Source organism: Scyliorhinus canicula, chromosome 15, assembly GCF_902713615.1.
Source record: "Scyliorhinus canicula chromosome 15, sScyCan1.1, whole genome shotgun sequence".
NCBI classification, from domain to species: domain Eukaryota; kingdom Metazoa; phylum Chordata; class Chondrichthyes; order Carcharhiniformes; family Scyliorhinidae; genus Scyliorhinus; species Scyliorhinus canicula.
This window is the reverse complement of record NC_052160.1, coordinates 45,282,365-45,302,718: the sequence shown is the minus strand read 5'-3', so window position 1 is coordinate 45,302,718 and position 20,354 is coordinate 45,282,365. Positions and strand designations below refer to the sequence as shown.

At 46.1% G+C, this 20,354-nt stretch overlaps 1 protein-coding gene across 2 annotated transcripts in view; it reads left to right on the top strand.

The window, feature by feature from the left end:
* The window catches only part of LOC119979096 (protein outspread-like), a 295,919-nt gene that overhangs the window by 176,001 nt on the left and 99,564 nt on the right, over positions 1–20,354 (top strand). For both annotated transcript variants that reach the window (XM_038821092.1, XM_038821093.1), the window contains exon 6: positions 14,286–14,487. In XM_038821092.1, the coding sequence (XP_038677020.1) occupies positions 14,286–14,487 (202 nt within the window). The remainder of the gene's footprint in view (positions 1–14,285; positions 14,488–20,354) is intronic.

Below are 20,354 nucleotides of genomic sequence, written 5' to 3'. Positions count from 1 at the left end.
TAAACATTAGCAGCATTCAGGCAATGGGTTTTTGCATAAGTAACTTCAAAGAGGCAGTTAGGCCCCTTATTTGCAATTTGGAGTATGAATGCTAGCTCAGGACACCTTGGTTGTAATTTTTGACTCCATTGTTTCAGGCACTTCGGTGCTTTGGCTGCCGGTTTCATTAAAAATGACATTGGAGCAGCACGGTGGCGCAGTGGGTTAGCCCTGCTGCCTCACGGTGCCGAGGTCCCAGGCTCGATCCCGGCTCTGGGTCACTGTCTGTGTGGAGTTTGCACATTCTCCCTGTGTTTGCGTGTGTTTTGCCTCCACAACCCAAAGATGTGCAGGATAGGTGGATTGGCTACGCTAAATTGCCCCTTAATTGGAAAAAATGAATTGGATACTCTAAATTTTTTTAAAAATGGCATTGGCATTGCTTCAGTTACTTCTCGTGTGGCCCTCAATGCATGCCATCTTGGTGAAGGAATTGCGTGCTTGTACTGGAAATATGCAAAGTAGACAGATCAATCAGCATGAGGTTGATTTGATGGCAACCTATGTTAAGCACAACCAGCACCCTGCCACACAACTCCCCTTGCCACAGTACTAATTAGAGATCATCAACAACTTGCAAGTTATATGCTGATTAAATTCTACTGGCTCTGTTTGAGTTTGTGGACGTGCTTGTTGTTTGGAGGATTTGATAACAACAGTTGGTAAAGACTGCAATGGATGGTGCTGTACATAGGAAAGAAATAGGGCTGGATTCGCCGTCCCAGGATGCCTGAAGCACGTTTTCCAATTGGACGGAGAATTGGGACGATGAATCAGCGCCGGGTGCCTATCCGAATGCGATGCCTCGATCGAGGTTCACGACCATGGCCGATGGGAGAATGTAAATGAATGCAAATGAGTCTAATGACCCATTTGCATCCAATTGGCGGGTCCGGCACCTGTGTCTCCGGCCCTCGCCAGTCCCCTGGGCCTGGAACCACTTCTGGTATTGTCCAGCATGGCCCTGACATGGTGGACCTCACAATTGGCCAAGAGGGTAACCCCGGAGGGGAGTTGCCCCCAAAGTCCATCTGAGGGCAATGCACTACCTGCCCATCCCTCCTCTACCAGACAAACCCTCATCCCTGGGATCCCTTTAACAGGGAGATCCCCTCCCCCCTCCCGACCTCCTTGGTAGGGAGACCCCCCCCCAGGGAATCTCTGAATAGAGAGACCTCTCCCCAGGGATCCCCTGAATAGGGAGACCTCCCGGGACCCCATGAATTAGAGCGACCGCACCCCCCCTCCCTGGAACTCTCCCACAGAGACCCCCTAATGAGAGGGTTCCCCTCACTGCGACCCCTGAACTAAAGGGACTCCCTACAGGGAACCCTAACTGAAGGAACTCTTCCCACAGGGATTCTCTGACTAGAGCCCCCCCCCCCCCCCCAAGAAAAGAGACCCCTGGACCCCTGTCTAGAAGTTGGAGAGCAGTCCATTCAAGAGCAGTGAAATAAATTACAGCTGTAACACTTACCTGGAAGCTCCACGTGTCCATTCCTCCAAGGAGAACAGCTGTGACCTGTGTTTCAAACAAGCAGATCCGTTAGCTCCAAACCATTCATTCCTTTCTAGTAGTGGGCTGTGATTGACAGCTTTCACAAACCAGCTGCAACTTTGATTCATTCATCTCCCTTTATGGATGTGTGACTCGTAAATTCTGAAACCCCAATGATTACAAACATCAACCACATTAAAGAGCGGTAAGTGCATTGCAATCACAAAGCTTGAGATATTGGAGTGCACTTACCTCAATGCTGCCAATGGTCATCAAGGTATTGGGGCCCTCAATTTTTATGCAACCAGATCCTTCTAGACTGGAAAAGAGACATAGCCATAGCTAACATCTCTATTTCCCTTGCATCAGAGGTGATGCAACCCAACTACATGTGGGCAGCATCATTATGAGAGCCATGTTTCATAGAATTTACAGTGCAGAAGGAGGCTATTTGGCCCATCGAGTCTGGACGGCTGTTGGAAAGAGCACCCCACTTAAGATCACACCTCCACCGTATCCCCGTAACCCAGTAACCCCACCTAATCTAAGGGCAATTTATCATGGCCAATCCACCTAACCCTGCACATCTTCGGACTATGGGAGGAAACCGGAGCACCCGAAGGAAACCCACGCAGACAAGGGGAGAATGTGCAGACTCCGCACAGAGAGTGACCCAAGCCGCCGGGAATCGAACCTGGGACCCCGGAGCTGTGAAGAAACTGTGCTAACCACTATGCCACCGTGCTGCCCGAACATGAGGAAAATCCTTGTGGAAAATCATCGAGCAGCTGATTGGCCGCTGATGTAACCGTACTCATTGGAGTCACTGCCTTGATTCTTGATGGTCTGTTGCATCTACTATAGCCCGGCCATCGTGAGAGCATAGTCCTTGCTTCCAAAGATGCAGTGAGCACCTCAGGAAGAGGGAGGAGGCAGCCAGCACATACATATTCCAGATGGTTGTCTGCAAATGCATTGTTCAACTCCAGTTCCTGTGAATAAAACTCCAGATTTCCCTTGTTTAACAATCCTTTAAAAAAAAAATTTTAAGTATCCAATTATTATTTTTTTATCCCATTAAGGGATAATGTAGTGTGGCCAATCCACCTAACCTGCACATCTTTGGGTTGTGGGGATGAAACCCACGCAGGTATGGGGAGAATTAGCAAACTGCAGACAGTCAGTGACCCGGAGCCCGGATCGAACTTGGGTCCACAGCGCCATAGGTATCAGTGCTCGCCACTGTGCCACCCTCCTTGTTCAACAATCCTACAGCTTACCTTTTATAGATCATCAAAATATAATTTTTCTCTCAATCTTTGTTCACATTTCAAAACAGCCATTCCATTCTAACTTTAGCCAACAAAACATCCAAATACTCCATATAGTATTCCACTAATCATCCTTATACACTTACTTTTTGAAGAAATGTATTTTATTACAAACATGTATCAAACAGGTTACAGCAAATAAACACCCCGGGAAACATACTTCCCAACAATCAACTACACAGTCTGTACAGATTTTTTTCCTATTCCCCTATTCACCCAGCCATTCTTGCCCGAGTCATATGCACCCTGTACCACCCGCTCGCCTCTCTGCTCCCCCAGCCACTTGTATATATCCCCAACTATCCTTGTAATTTGTTGAGAGGTAGATTGGTGGATGACTATGAGACAATCTAAGCCCCTTTGAGCACTGGTATCCACAGCCATGGTGGCCAAGGTCTGAGCCTGCATGGGACTCAACTGTGCTTGCATTGTAACATGCTGAGGTTTTGTGATCTTAGTATGAACTTCCATTGAAGCACTCTGATGTTGGGTGCTTTCTGCTTGTGTTGTATTGGAAGCTGAGACATCAATCATCAGACATTGAATAATAGTTATCCGCAAGTGCTCTTGTGCAGTTTTGCCACATTTCTGCAATGAAAAGGATGGATTTCAAACTGTGCGCTAAGACCGATGCACACTTGGAGCCAAACTCCTCTATGACAGGGCTAGCAGGCTTTCTGGAAGATTGCTAATGCATCAAGCATTCTTGTCCATCTTTTTCCTTATGCCGCCCCATCAGAATCATTTCCACAGAGGAACCTGTGCTATCCCAGCACTTCCCATCTCCACCCAATCTGGCTGCCTGGCTGCAGCCCATTTGTGCCTGGTGACTCATTATATGTGCAGATCTCTTCTCTCTGCTGCTCTTTAAAGTTTATGCAGTGCCAGTATCTGAGCTGGTGACCGAGAGTGTCACACCAAGTGAGGGGATTTCTTCCTCCTCATTCTTCACCTAGGCATTAAGCCTCCTGCACCTCTGCCTGGTCAGGCATCAGTTTGAAAGTATTAGAAAGCTTCAAGGTACAAAGACAAGATTGGGGTGAGGGAAGGGGTAGAAAACAAGAGGTGCATCATTACATAATCTATTTACATATTCTAAATCATAACAGGATGATGGTGCAGTGGGATTTGAGAAGTCATAGATTCATAGTTTCATTACAGCACAGGTCCACCCTGTTTCCCTACTCTTTTTTTGTTCTGTTGTTGCTCCTCCAGCTGCCTCTGATCCTGTCTTTTATTCCTCTGCTCTCTTTTTTTTATTCTTTGCTGCCATTGTTGGTGTCTCTTATCAGGTTCCAACGTGTATTTTAATGGAAACATACAATCAGTCATTCGAGATGATTTCAACCCTGTCACTGGCCACTGTCTCAGTCATAGTTGCCCAGTGATGGTCAGCACTGTTTCCTCGATGCAGAAAAGATGCAACTAACTGTACCTGTCTGCCAGTTCCTTGCTACTGCTTCCGATTACGGGGCTCCTTGTACTGGAAGAGAAAGGGAAGTTTGTGTGAATGAGTGTAGTGCAAAGCAATATGCCTGGTACGATTGAATAGCTGGCAGTGTGAGCAAGCAGTGAAATGTCAGAGTCTGGTATGCAGCAATGTTAAATGTTTGAAGTTGGAGCTGCGGTTCACAGAGATTGGTAGGCGAGTGAAAGAAAATGGAGCAGTGTGAGATTGGTGGGGAAGTTTGATTTGGCATTCATTGGCCTTGATCACTTGTGTGAGGTCTTTATACTTCTTTCAGCACTCTAACTGTCTTGTTATGCTCTAGGTGTAGCATAAACGGCTTCCTTGTGGTGCACTTGACAAAGGAAGGATCAGACGTGGAGATAACTTCAACACGTTTATTAAACTATATACACTTCTATTACTCGGGTTCGACACTACTGCTAATCTTACTATAGCTACTCAGACTGACTAACCAGACTGCTACAATCCACGTGGTGGGAGTGATATCAAATCAACCTTGTGTCTCTACTCACTGACTGTCTCCACTGGAAAGAGGCAGATCATGTGTGTGGTGTCCTTTATATATGGGTTGGTGTAATGCCCTCCTGTGGTCGTGCCACCTTTGTGTGTATCGTGAATGCCCATTGGTCGTGTCCTATCTAACTGACCTATTGGTTGAGTGTGTGTGTGATGTCTCTGGTGCTCCCTCTAGTGTCTAGCTAGTCTACATGTATTTACATTAACCCCTTGTGTATTTACAGTGATGCACATCACCACACTAACCAAGTCCTCGAGGCTAGGATGCTGGCATTACTTGCAATGACTACCTATTCCTGCTGCCTTTTCTGTATGTGCCTGGAGGGCTCCTTTCCTCCTCTGCACCTCGGCCTTTAGCATGGTATCCGAGAACTATTTTTGTGTTACTTCTGGCCATCAACTCTTCTTTAACCAGTTTCAGCACCCGATGCAACCAGAAGGCACTTTGTCTTTCAGAGGTGCAGCCTGGCTTTAAGTAGTGGAAGCTAGCTTTAAGAGATGGTAGCCTTGGGCCACGTCTAACACATGCAGCCACTCAACATCACGTTCAGTACTGGTTGCATGTCACAAACATCACGGTTAGCATGCAACATAAAATTTGCATGCTGCCTGGATCACAAAGAACTGGTATGAGATAATCGCACATTACAATCCCTGTGCTCGATTTCACTGGCTGTCCAATTTAGCTTTCCCTTTAGATTTTGACTCTGCAAGTATGGCAGGTAGCATATTTGCGGCTTGTAATGAACATGTGCTACCTGACCATCTAGTTAGGAGCTTTAGTATCTGTTGTGTGCCATATCCATTTTTCAGCTACTAATTAATTTCTAAGTCCAAGACCTGTATGCCAGGAAGCTTGTTTTAATGTGCTTTGAAATACAGAAGTGATAGCCAACAGTGTCTACTTAAACAATAGCAGGAGTGACCACATCAGCTCTTGGTATTTTAAGAAAGTGAAGGCAGTAAGGCTTCTGTCTTTTCCAGAATAGTTTCTTTTGATTGTTACCTTGAAATTTCAGCAAACTCAATCTTAATTTATAATCTTTTATTGTCCCAAGTAGGCTTACATTAACACTGCAATGAAGCTACTGTAAAAAGCCCCTAGTTGCCACATTCTGGTGCCTGTTCGGGAACATGGAGGGAGAATTCAGAATGTCCAATTGACCTATCAGCACGTCTTTCGGGGCTTGTGGAAGGAAACCGGAGCACACCATGCAGACACGGGAAGAACCTGCAGATTCCGCACAGACAGTGGCCCAAGCTGGGAACTGAACCTGAGATCATGGCGCTGTGAAGCAACAGTGCTACTGTGCATAGACATGTGGTCAGTGCGAGGGATGACTATTTTGTTTGACATGAACAGCTCATCTGGGAGACAGTGGATCCTCACCTCTGCGGCCCAGTCCAACCTTACTGTCAATGGCTGCTCTCTCCTCTTGATCCCCGTGATCTCCCGAGCCTATTCCTCACTGGGGATGAGGACTCGCCTATAGGGAAAAGAGAGGGCAATGTCAGACGTGTGCTTGATGGGCCGGTGGGACTACAGCATGTAGCATGTGTGGGCGTTGCATCTGGACATGGAGGTTCTGGTGGGTACCAGGGAACAACCATGAAGATCGGGTGTGGGGAGGATGCAAGGTGTCAGCCAGTGCACGCCAGAAGAGAGCTCAGGTCATAGGTCATCTTCCATCCTCCCTTTCCTTAATCTAGACTACAGAAAATGAAGGAATAGTAGCAGCAACAACCTCCAGGCACTTGCAGCCGCAAGCAGCAAATACAACATGCCAACATTAGCAAAGATTTGAACATCAAGTACGTAACATTCCACATATCACACTAACCATTAGTCAACGAGGAAACATCACCATTCCATATTAGTACCAATACAAAGCTCATTTTCGCAGAAAAATAAATTTACGGTATCACCCCTTGCAGGTTCCTCAACAGAAATGAAGGATAAACCGGAGAATGTTTTATCATATCCAGAGCTTTGTCGTAGAAATGATCCGTTCATCAATGTGTTACTTGTTAGTTGTTCCGCGTATCAGTACCATTCTCGGCCCATGAGCCACAGCTGCACAGGCCCTCCCACAAAGCCCAATCTCATCGGGACCAAATCCTGGCATCCATATATTCCACTGGCGCTCAAGGTGAAGTTGCACATCCTTGACTTCCAGCATGTTCGACCCATGGTGACTTCATCAAGTGGCCCATTTGGATCAATGTCATGCACCAGGTCCCGCAGTGTCAACTTGCTTCAAACTGGATTGCCTTCTGGACTTGTACGTCCCCTTGAGCCTAGTGATTCAGGTATCTTAGAAACATTATCCTTCTTTCAGGGTACAGAAAAAGAAGGAATCAACAGTAGCCTCCGGGCATTTGTAGCCACAAACAGCGGCAAGCAGCAAACACAACCTGCAGCACTATTTGAGAATATTTTATTTATTAAATGGTTAACAGTGTCAAAGATTTGAAAATCAACTATGTTACATTCCACTTACCACACTAATCATTAAACTAGGAAATGTCACTGTTCCGAATTGGTACCAATACAAAGCTATATCAGCTCATTTTCATAATAAAAACATCAACACACCATAAATGGTCTATAAGCCTGAGAATGTGTTATCATGTCCAGAGTTTTATTGTGGAAATGATCTGTCCATCAATGTGTTACTTGTTCCACATGTCAGTGCCATTCTCCATCCAGGAGCCACAGCTGTGCAGTCCCTTCCCCAATCTCACTGGAACCAAATCCTGACATCCACATATTCCACTGGCAGTTGAACAGCCTTGACTTCCAGCGTGCTTAACCTGCGGTGACGAGCCAGTTACATGCCGCACTCACCACACCAGCAACAAAAGCATCCGCAATCTGCAAAAGCATTTATTCAGCGGCATCATCAGGTGGCCCATTTGGATCAATGTCATGCACCAGGTCCCACAGCATTTTCCCAGTGTTCCAGGACCCAGATATCTTGGAAAGAATTGTCCTTCTTTCTGGCTACAGAAAAGGAAGGAAACAGTAGCCTCCAGACATTGCAGCCAACAGCAGCAACAGCAACAAACACAACCTGCAGCTGTGAAGCCCTCTCACAAATAACAAGGCAAATTCCTTATTAGCAACAGCCTTCACCTGTGAAGCCAGAGGCTCACAGTCAAAGGGAGTTAAAATGACCTTCAGCATATAACCAAGAATATTGCTCTGTCCTGGATGTTTTTGGTAGGGCAGACAGGCTGTAGTTGCCCCTATTTCCACAAGATATAAAGATAGCTTGAAGGTTCCTCTCCCCACCCAACCGGGAACGCTTCAGACCCCCAACGAAACTCAACACTGCTGAGAAGTGTTGTCACTGGGGCAGCACAGTGCCCTTGAGCTGCATGCCGCCATATTTGGGCGTGACCTGAACTTGCCATCGGGAGGGGGCTGGTTAGATAGCAAACTGATTCATGCCCAGCGCAGATTTCGACTTTGGTCTTTCCCGCTTTTTAACCGGTGCCCCAGATCCACGCTGGGTGCAACGCAGTGGTTAAATCGCGCCCACCAATATTTAAAAATAAAATCTTGCTGGATTCCTTTATCTCTTGTATATTCTCAGCAATCCTGTATTCCCGTCGGCAGCACTTTATCAGTCAGGAACTGTCACAGTACTTGTGTTTAAATTCTGACTAGATGTTGTCTGAAAGCATTTATACAATGCGTATGCGTTATTGTTTATACATGTCTTGAAATGTCTTTAATGTGCTTAACATATGATGAATTATCACTGAAATTGTGATGATTGTAGTCAAATGTAACAGTCAGTTTGGATTCAACAAAACTGCATAAACAATCAGACAGTTGGAAAACACATTTTTTTCCCCCTCAACAGGTGGCTGGTATCTAAGTTTGTTGTCTCCTTTATAAGGGGGTAGTGCAGCAATTCCTCAGTTTTGCATTGTTATGTGCTGAAGGCCTGAATCCACAATCTTCTGACTTAAGAGATGAGAGTTTTGCCAACAAAGGCAAATTTATTTTGAGACTGTGAAATTGGTGTGCTCTGTATTGTGGGTGCACACCACTTATTTCCACAATATGACTACTCTTGGCTGAGATAATCTGATTGCTTGATCAGTCCCTGGAACTCTGCTGAGCTCACAGTAATCTAGATGTTGCCTAACTGTCTCGGAAGGTGGAATTCACCCATCTGGAACTAAGTCCTTACGGGAACGGGAAGTGTTTCCTGCTGCAGAGGCAGGTAGGAAACCACGCCATATCCTCTGGCCCCGACCTCATTAAATATGCATTTGGGGGTTAAGCGCTGTATTCCATGATGGGGCGGGCATGATAGTGCATCCTGCCATCATCTTGGGTGCCATAAAGAAGAAAAAGTGTGCTAATGACAGGAGTCAGGTAAAAAATAGAATTGAGATCCAAGAGGACTACAAAAGTTCAGAGAGGAGGTGAAAAAGCGATGAGGGATTGTGAGAAAAAACTGGCAGTCAACATAAAGAGGTATCCCATAGTCTCCTATAAGCATATAAATAGTAGAAGGTCGGTAAAAGGAGGAGTAGGGCCAATTAGGGACCGAGAAGGATGTTGTCACATGATTGATCTGTTTGTATTGAGTTTCATGATCTTATTGAATGGTGAAGATGGCTGGAGGGGTCAACTGGCCTACTTCTGATCCTATTTCATATGTTTGTATGGTGCAGGGGGCCTGGCTGAGATATAAAATTAATACTTTGCATCTGTCTTTACCAAAAGGTTGATGTCTCTCTCGGGGATTTTCACAGTAACTTCATTTGAAGCCTACTTGTGACAATAAGCGATTTTCATTTCATTTCATTTCATGCTATTGCGACAGATGTAGAAACTTTGTCCCTAGAAGGGGTCAAAATTGATGAGGAGGAAATGTTGAACAGGCTATTGTACTTAAAGTTACTTAAAGACACCTGGACTGAATGAGCGGTCGAACCGCGCGCGTGTCCAGTTATTTTATGAATCCCTTGTTGCAGTGACGATGTCGGAGCAGGCCCAGACTTTCAAAAGACATTCGATACAGTGCCACACAAAAGAGCGACGCAAAGAAATTGTAGCTCATGGAATAAAAGGGACAGTAGCAAAGTGATACAAAACCGGCTGAATGGCCAGAAGCGGAGAATAATGGTCAATTGATATTTTTTGGGCTGGAGGAACATTTACAGTGAAATTGCCCAGTGGTCGGTCGGTACAGGGACTCTTGATTTTCCTGATATATATTATAGATCTAGATCTTGGTGTGATGGGGACAATTTCAATGTTTGCGGATTATACAAAACTTGGAAGTATTTAAAGCTGTGCGGAGGTCAGTGTAGAACTTCTGAAGGACATAGACAAGTTGGTGGAGTGGGAGTGGGCAGATATGTGTTAGATGATGTTGAGTGTGGAGAAGTGTGAAGTGATGCATTTTGGTAGGAAGAACATGGAGAGACGATATAAAATAAGGGTAAAATTCTTAAGGGGGTGCAGGAGAAGAAGGACCTGGGTGTATATGTATATATTATTGAAGGTGGCAGGACAGGTGGAAAGAGCAGTTGGTAAAGGATATAGTGTCCTGTGCTTTATTAATAGGGACTTAGATTACAAGAGCAATGTGGGTTATACTGAACTTACACAAGACACTGGTTAGGTCTCAGCTGGAGTTGTGTGTGCAGTTCTGGGCAGCACACTATAGGAAAAATGTGAATGCTTTGGAGAGAACACAGAAGAGGTTTACAACAATGGTTCCAGGAATGAGAAGCTTCAGTTCTGATGATAAATTATACAGGTTGTGACTGTTCTCCTTGGAGATTTGATGGAGATGATCAAAGGAGGCCGGACAAATTACAGAGAGAGAAACTGTTTCTGCTTGTCAAAGGATCAAGAATGAGAGGGCAGAGATTGAAAGTGATTTGCAAAAGAAGCAAATGTGAGAAAAAAAATCTCGTCTCTCCATGTTCTGAGCGGTTCAGGTTTGGAATGTCCCGTCTGGAAGTGTAGTGGAGGCAGGTTCAGTCGCGCCATTCAAGAGAGTATTAGATGATTATTTGAATAGAAATAATCTGCAGAGGAATGGGGAAAAGGCAGGACTCTGACACTAAGTCATAATGCCATTTGGAGAGCCGGTGCAGACATGGGTCAAATGGCCTCCATCTGCACCATTATAGTACTGTGCTTCTGTGAATATCACTGACCCACCCATTGAAGAAAGAAGATGGACATCCTGAAAAGTAAGATGGATCTCCAGGAACAGTCTGAGGCTTGAAGATGGTCCTGCCTCCTCGATGAAACTGAGTCTGGAAGATCCACCTGTAGATGCTCCCCCTCCTCTCTCTCCCCTGCCCCTTTACTGGTGTGGTGGTCCAGGGTTGCTGGCTGCCTCCGTTCCGAACCCTGGAGGAAGCCCCAGGCATTATTCAGGTAAGTCTCAACTTCTGTATGCCACCTTGTTTCTGATATAGAATCATAGAATCCCTCCAGTGCAGAAGGAGACCATTTGGTTCGTTGACATAGGTTTAAGGTGTGGGACAAAGGTTTAAGGTGCAAGGGGCAAAGTTTAGAGGAGATGTGCTGGGCAAGACTTATACACAGAGGGTGGTGAGTGCCTGGAACTTGATGCCAGAGAAGGTGATGAAAGCAGGTACGATAGCGACGTTTAAGAGACATCTTGACAAATACATGAATAAGATGGAAATAGAGGGATACGGAGCCCGAAAGTGCAGAAGGATTTAGTTTAGACAGGCATCGTGATCGGCGCAGATTTGGAGGGCCGAATGGGATGTTTCTGTGTTGTATTGTTCTTTGTTCTTCTTTGAGTCTGCATCGACCCTCTGAAAGAGCACCATACTTTGGCCCAATCATCTGCCCTATCGATGTAACCCCACCAAATCTTTGGAACTAAGGGACAATTTAGCATGGCCAATCCATCTAACCTACACATCTTTGGACCAGTGTGTTTGTCCACTGGCATTGTGAAGAATCGGATGTGGGTGAAAGGTTCTGGTCAGGCCTTCATCTGCATCCAATTAGTGGGATACAAATCAGTTTAATGACAGCCTCCAATGGGTTTCCCGATCTACCGTAGCCACCAGCGGAAGATCCAAAAGAAAATTTGCATCTGTGTAAAACTGATTTTTAGACTGTTACCTATCAGCAGAAAATGAAGCCTCCAATTGGAGGCCCTGCTAACTGTCAACTCTGGCCATGTCGAGCTGATGCTTACCAAAGTGTTGTAAGGCATGGTGTGTTTCATTGTAAATCAACTCTTCCCCCTTATATTCTGGAGTCTGTGTGCATACACCCCCATTCATACAGTTTGATTCCCATTGACCTCAACGACCACAACCATCCTCCTTTGTGCTCGGTATGACTCCAACCAGTAAGGAGGTTCCCCCCTGATTCTCATTGACTCAAGGTTTGCTTGGGTTTCTTGATACTGCATTTGGTCAACTGAGGCCTTGATGTCAAGGGCTCTCACCTCACCTCTTGAGTTCAGTTCCTTTGTTCTTGTTTGAACTAAGGCTCTAATGAGGTTAACAGCTGAGTAGCTCTGGCAGAACCCAAACTGAGCATCAGTGAGCAAATTGTTTATGGTAAAGTGCTGCTTGATAGCACTGTTGCCCACCCCGTCCTTCATTTTGCTGATGATCAACAATGGACTAATAGGGTGATAATTGGCTGGATTAAGTTTGCCCTGCTTTTTGCGCTCAGGACATACCTGGGCAATTCTCTCATGCTGGAGATGGTCATTGCCTGGAACTTGTGTGGTGCAAATGTCACTTGCCACTTGTTAGCCCAAGCCTGGATAGCATCCAGGCTTGCTGCATTTGGACATGGACTGCTTCAGTATTTGACGAGTTGTGAATGGTGCTAAACATTGTGCAGTCATCAGCGAACATCCCCACTTCAGACCTTATGATGAAAGGAAGATCATTGATGAAGTAGCTGAAGATGGTTGGGCCTAGGACACTACCGTGAGAAATTCTTTCAGTGATGATCTGGAACTGAGATGATTGACTTCCAACCCCCACAATCCTCTTCCTTTTCTGCGAGGTATGGCTCCAATCAGTGAAGGGTTTTCTCCCAGGTCCCCAGTTTTGCTTTGGTTCCTTGATGCCACACTAGGTCAAATATTGGGGTAATACTTTTGCCTTTATCATGGTTCAGTATAAGTTCCCTGTTTTATATTCATATTTTCTCTTTATGAAGTCCAAGATCATGTTTGTTTTGCCAACTATTCTCGCAATGTCTGGTCACCTTCAAAAACCTTGGCCACATGAAGCCCTCCGTCCTTGCATACTCTTTAGAACTGTGCCATTACCCGTCCCTCTCTCTATTGCGAATATGCATGCCCTGTGTCACCATACTCCTCCTCATATTAAATTACATCTATTTGTCTGTGCATTTTCTTAGCCGATTTATGTTCTGTTGCAGTCGATTGGTATCATCCTCACTGTTTGGCACACCTACCAAGTTTGGTATCATTGGCAAATATTTAAATTTAACAAAAATCCAGAGCTGGTTCCATCAATTTACAACTTTGACCAATGAAATGTGTGGTAGTGGCACCGGGTGGGTGGGTTGTCTGCTTTTGGGTCCAATGTTATGAGATCTTAGTACATTAGTAATTCTGCTCTTGAGACCATGCTGCAGTTGGTGTTGGTACAAACCACATTGTTTTATTTGCACAACATCCTTTTTATTGAGCTAACTGATGAATTATTGTGCTAGAGGCATGACAAGTCACTCTATGAATTATATCACCTTGGCTTTAGAGAAGCCAATAGAATCTGAGTAGATAAATGCAAATTGCTGCAGATGTTGGAATCTGAAACCAAAGAGAAAATTCTGGAAAATCTCAGCATACAGGGCAGCATCTGTAGGGAAAGAAAAGAGTGAATGTTTCAAGTCCAGATGACTCCTTGTCAAAGAATTTGAGTGGATTTTATTTAAGAATCACTGAATAGGGCAGCACAGTGGCGCAGTGGGTTAGCACGGTTGCCTCACGGCGCTGAGAACCCAGGTTCGATCCCGGCTCTGGGTCACTCCCCATGTGGAGTTTGCACATTCTCTCCGTGTTGTGTGGGTTTCGCACCCACAACCCAAAAAGATGTGCAGGATAGGTGGATTGGCCACGCTAAAGTGCCCCTTAATTGGAAAAAATGAATTGGATACTCTAAATTTATTTTTAAAAAATCACTGAATAATCAACCAGCAACTTGAAAGCTTCAAGTTAATTTAAAGGTTCAGCTGCTGCTCTTGTAAATCTGGGATTGTTTAGGTGCCATTCGTGGGGTTATTTTCTGGTACCCATTATTATTTTATATATTTAACATAACAATAGTTTGCATTTTCTCATTTAATGTGAGTTTAACATTGAGTGGATAATTTGGAAGTATCAAATGGACGCTTTCATTTCACTTGTGACAGGAGCCCGGACCTGCTAAAGTTGCAGTTACCAGTAGCAGCATGCCAACTGCTGAGAAGGTCCCGAGCACCCGATTAACACTTTGGCAAGAACAAAAACAGCTGAAAGATAAAGACCCTCATGTCATCAGCAACATGATGAAATGTCCTTCACAGAACCAGTCTTCTAATGTCTCATCTTCTGGACCATCAACAGTGCCCAAAGGTTGGTGGAAATAATGGGAAATATGGGATGGTAGCACCATCAATGGAATTTTGGAATACTAATATTTTAGATGTGTTAGTTCAAGCAGCCGTACAGTACAATAGTTGCAGTTTTTACTACTTGTGGAGGGTCTTTTACTTTCCTTCATCTCCTGGAGCAGCAGTTTTTCGCTGCAGTGTGGTTCCATGAAGGTATGATTACAATCCCAGAAATAATTACTGGTGTTGGAAGATGCCCCACTGACTTAATGATGCAATCTGAAGCTTTGTTTTATCCAAACCCACTGGCCATTGGCCAGAGTTAGCCTGTGACCCTTGTTAAGAACACAATTGATGTTAAATGCTCAGATATTCCAAATCCCAGAAGGAAGCTTGAACTGCCTGCTCTCTTTCAACTGTGTTTTGCAATTTGGTATTCTGTGAGGAGAAGTTTGAAAACCAGAGGTGTTTTGTGTGATGATGAAATGTTTATTAAACAGTAAAACACAAAAAAGTCAACAAGTAATACACCATAAGTACCCTAATGACGATGCACAATGGGCGGGATTCTCCGTTGGCTGACACTGGAATCGGCAACCACGATTGGGCGGAGAATAGGTTCCAATGCCAAAATCGCAGCGATTTGACGCCAGCAGAGGGCAGCAGAGCAGAGCTACTGATCAGCTGTTCTGGGGAAATTTGCATACGTGCAGTGCGGTCAGCCTAAGTTGAAGGTGAATCTGCGAAGGGGACCCGAGGAGTTTGAGTGAAGGCAATCATCCAGCAGAGGGCAGCAGAGCAGAGCTACTGATCAGCTGTTCTGGGGAAATTTGCATACGTGCAGTGCGGTCAGCCTAAGTTGAAGGTGAATCTGCGAAGGGGACCCGAGGAGTTTGAGTGAAGGCAATCATCCAGCAGAGGGCAGCAGAGCAGAGCTACTGATCAGCTGTTCTGGGGAAATTTGCATACGTGCAGTGCGGTCAGCCTAAGTTGAAGGTGAATCTGCGAAGGGGACCCGAGGAGTTTGAGTGAAGGCAATCATCCAGCAGAGGGCAGCAGAGCAGAGCTACTGATCAGCTGTTCTGGGGAAATTTGCATACGTGCAGTGCGGTCAGCCTAAGTTGAAGGTGGTTTGTGGAGAGGCTGTTGGCAAGTGACAGTTAAACCCGAAACACTTTGTGAGTGTTTCCCACCCTACCTCCTCCTCTAACCAACCCCCCCACCCCACGGTGGTTGGGAAGCGGGAGCAGGGGCCTGTCGTGAAGGTGAGTGAGTGCCTTTAAATTTGCTTACCTTTGAGCGGGAGCAGGGTTTGAGGTAATATCAGGTAAGCTCTTCCTTTCTTTTTCTTTTTCTTGTTATTTTTTAAATCTAGAGGTGATGTCAGGGAAGGCAGTACAATGCTCCTCCTGCAGAATGTTTGAGGTGAGGGACGCCGTCAGTGTCCCTGCTGATTTCATCTGTGGGAAGTGCACCCAACTCCAGCTCCTCAAAAACCGTGTTAGGGACCTGGAGCTTGAGCTGGATGAACTTCGGATCATTCGGGAGGCAGAGGGGGTCATAGATAGGAGCTTCAGGGAAATAGTTACACCAAAGACTGGAGATAGATGGGTAACTGTAAGAGGGACTGGGAAGAAGCAGTCAGTGCAGGGACCCCCTGCGGTCGTTCCCCTGAGTAACAAGTATACCGTTTTGGATACTTGTGGGGGGGACGACTTACCAGGGGTAAGCCATGGGGTACGGGCCTCTGGCACGGAGTCTGTCCCTGTTGCTCAGAAGGGAAGGGGGGAAAGGAGTAGAACATTAGTAATTGGGGACTCAATAGTCAGGGGCACAGATAGGAGATTTTGTGGGAGCGAGAGAGACTCACGTTTGGTATGTTGCCTCCCAGGTGCAAGGGTACGTGATGTCTCGGATCGTGTTTTCCGGGTCCTTAAGGGGGAGGGGGAGCAGCCCCAAGTCGTAGTCCACATTGGCACTAACGACATAGGTAGGAAAGGGGACAAGGATGTCAGGCAGGCCTTTAGGGAGCTAGGATGGAAGCTCAGAGCGAGAACAAACAGAGTTGTTATCTCTGGGTTGTTGCCCGTGCCACGTGATAGTGAGATGAGGAATAGGGAGAGAGAGCAATTAAACACGTGGCTACAGGGATGGTGCAGGCGGGAGGGATTCAGATTTCTGGATAACTGGGGCTCTTTCTGGGGAAGGTGGGACCTCTATAGACAGGATGGTCTACATCTGAACCTGAGGGGCACCAATATCCTGGGGGGGAGATTTGTTAGTGCTCTTTGGGGGGGTTTAAACTAATTCAGCAGGGGCATGGGAACCTGGATTGTAGTTTTAGGGTACGGGAGATTGAGAGTATAGAGGTCAGGAGCACAGATTTGACTTCGCAGGAGGGTGCCAGTGTTCAGGTAGGTGGTTTGAAGTGTGTCTACTTCAATGCCAGGAGTATACGAAATAAGGTAGGGGAACTGGCAGCATGGGTTGGTACCTGGGACTTCGATGTTGTGGCCATTTCAGAGACATGGATAGAGCAGGGACAGGAATGGTTGTTGCAGGTTCCGGGGTTTAGGTGTTTTAGTAAGTTCAGAGAAGGGGGCAAAAGAGGGGGAGGTGTGGCGCTGCTAGTCAAGGACAGTATTACGGTGGCGGAAAGGATGCTAGATGGGGACTCTTCTTCTGAGGTAGTATGGGCTGAGGTTAGAAACAGGAAAGGAGAGGTCACCCTGTTGGGAGTTTTCTATAGGCCACCTAATAGTTCTAGGGATGTAGAGGAAAGGATGGCGAAGATGATTCTGGAAAAGAGCGAAAGTAACAGGGTAGTTGTTATGGGAGACTTTAACTTTCCAAATATTGACTGGAAAAGATATAGTTCGAGTACATTAGATGGGTCATTCTTTGTACAATGTGTGCAGGAGGGTTTCCTGACACAATATGTTGACAGGCCAACAAGAGGCGAGGCCACATTGGATTTGGTTTTGGGTAATGAACCAGGCCAGGTGTTAGATCTGGAGGTAGGTGAGCACTTTGGAAACAGTGACCACAATTCGGTGACCTTTACGTTAGTGATGGAAAGGGATAAGTATACCCCGCAGGGCAAGAGTTATAGCTGGGGGAAGGGCAATTATGATGCCATTAGACATGACTTAGGATGTGTTGGTTGGAGAAGTAGGCTGCAAGGGATGGGCACACTGGATATGTGGAGCTTGTTCAAGGAACAGCTATTGCATGTTCTTGATAAGTACGTACCAGTCAGGCAGGGAGGAAGGGGTCGAGCGAGGGAACCGTGGTTTACCAAAGAAGTGGAATCTCTTGTTAAGAGGAAGAAGGAGGCCTATGTGAAGATGAGGCGTGAAGTTTCAGTTGGGGCGCTTGATATTTACAAGGAAGCGAGGAAGGATCTAAAGAGAGAGCTGAGACGAGCAAGGAGGGGACATGAGAAGTCTTTGGCAGGTAGGATCAAGGAAAACCCAAAAGCTTTCTATAGGTATGTCAGGAATAAAAGAATGACTAGGGTAAGAGTAGGGCCAGTCAAGGACAGTGGTGGGAAGTTGTGTGTGGAGGCTGAGGAGATAAGCGAGATACTAAATGAATACTTTTCGTCAGTATTCACTCAAGAAAAAGATAATATTGTGGAGGAGAATGCTGAGACCCAGGCTATTAGAATAGATGGCATTGAGGTGCGTAGGGAAGAAGTGTTGGCAATTCTGGACAAGGTGAAAATAGATAAGTCCCCGGGGCCGGATGGGATTTATCCTAGGATTCTCTGGGAAGCCAGGGAAGAGATTGCTGAGCCTTTGGCTTTGATTTTTAGGTCATCATTGGCTACAGGAATAGTGCCAGAGGACTGGAGGATAGCAAATGTGGTCCCTTTGTTCAAGAAGGGGAGTAGAGATAACCCCGGTAACTATAGGCCGGTGAGCCTAACGTCTGTGGTGGGTAAAGTCTTGGAGAGGATTATAAAAGATACGATTTATAATCATCTAGATAGGAATAATATGATTAGGGACAGTCAGCATGGTTTTGTGAAGGGTAGGTCATGCCTCACAAACCTTATCGAGTTCTTTGAGAAGGTGACTGAACAGGTAGACGAGGGTAGAGCAGTTGATGTGGTGTACATGGATTTCAGTAAAGCGTTTGATAAGGTTCCCCACGGTCGTCTATTGCAGAAAATACGGAGGCTGGGGATTGAGGGTGATTTAGAGATGTGGATCAGAAATTGGCTAGTTGAAAGAAGACAGAGAGTGGTAGTTGATGGGAAATGTTCAGAATGGAGTTCAGTTACGAGTGGCGTACCACAAGGATCTGTTCTGGGGCCGTTGCTGTTTGTCATTTTTATAAATGACCTAGAGGAGGGCGCAGAAGGATGGGTGAGTAAATTTGCAGACGACACTAAAGTCGGTGGAGTTGTAGACAGTGCGGAAGGATGTTGCAGGTTACAGAGGGACATAGATAAGCTGCAGAGCTGGGCTGAGAGGTGGCAAATGGAGTTTAATGTGGAGAAGTGTGAGGTGATTCACTTTGGAAAGAATAACAGAAATGCGGAATATTTGGCTAATGGTAAAATTCTTGGTAGTGTAGATGAGCAGAGGGATCTCGGTGTCCATGTACATAGATCCCTGAAAGTTGCCACCCAGGTTGATAGGGTTGTGAAGAAGGCCTATGGTGTGTTGGCCTTTATTGGTAGAGGGATTGAGTTCCGGAGCCATGAGGTCATGTTGCAGTTGTACAAAACTCTAGTACGGCCGCATTTGGAGTATTGCGTACAGTTCTGGTCGCCTCATTATAGGAAGGACGTGGAAGCTTTGGAACGGGTGCAGAGGAGATTTACCAGGATGTTGCCTGGTATGGAGGGAAAATCTTATGAGGAAAGGCTGATGGACTTGAGGTTGTTTTCGTTAGAGAGAAGAAGGTTAAGAGGTGACTTAATAGAGGCATACAAAATGATCAGAGGGTTAGATAGGGTGGACAGCGAGAGCCTTCTCCCGCGGATGGAGGTGGCTAGCACGAGGGGACATAGCCTTAAATTGAGGGGTAATAGATATAGGACAGAGGTCAGAGGTGGGTTTTTTACGCAAAGAGTGGTGAGGCCGTGGAATGCCCTACCTGCAACAGTAGTGAACATGCCAACATTGAGGGCATTTAAAAATTTATTGGATAAGCATATGGATGATAAGGGCATAGTGTAGGTTAGATGGCCTTTAGATTTTTTCCATGTCGGTGCAACATCGAGGGCCGAAGGGCCTGTACTGCGCTGTATCGTTCTATGTTCTATGTTCTAAATTGCAATTCTCCGTCACCTCAACAGCTCTGTCAATGTGTTCCAGAATGTGCGTACATTAAACACTGTTTGCATATCTTTAGCGGACCTGATCCAGCATTCTCTGGGCCGTCTGTGATTCTCCACCTCCAATGGGCCAAGTTCATGGCCAATGGCACCGTTCACTTGTGCTTTTAAAAATTGTGAAACCGGCACCGTGGCTGCAGAGAGAGAGAGAGAGAGAGAGAGAGAGCGGGGGTGGAAAGTGTCCAACATTGCTGACAGATGTGGCGTTGGCCGGGATGGGGGTGGGCAGGATGTGGGCTGTGGGGTCGGCGTGGACGGGCATGGAACACCATTGCCACAGCTGGAAAGGCAGCCATGCAGCTGCGCACACTGCTGACAGCACACTGTGAACTTAGGGCCACGGGTCGTATAGGCGTCTATCCCAGGTCATTTCCCTATGTGCCCTCTGGCCCAAGCCGACCCATCAGCTGTATGGGCGTCCTCCAGCACACCAGCGCCATCTTGTTGGCTGACCTGGGTGTGTGTGGGGATTGTAATGTGTATATGTGACTGCAGCTTGTCAGCCTCCGAGTGCCAATCACAGACCCTGAAAATCCAGC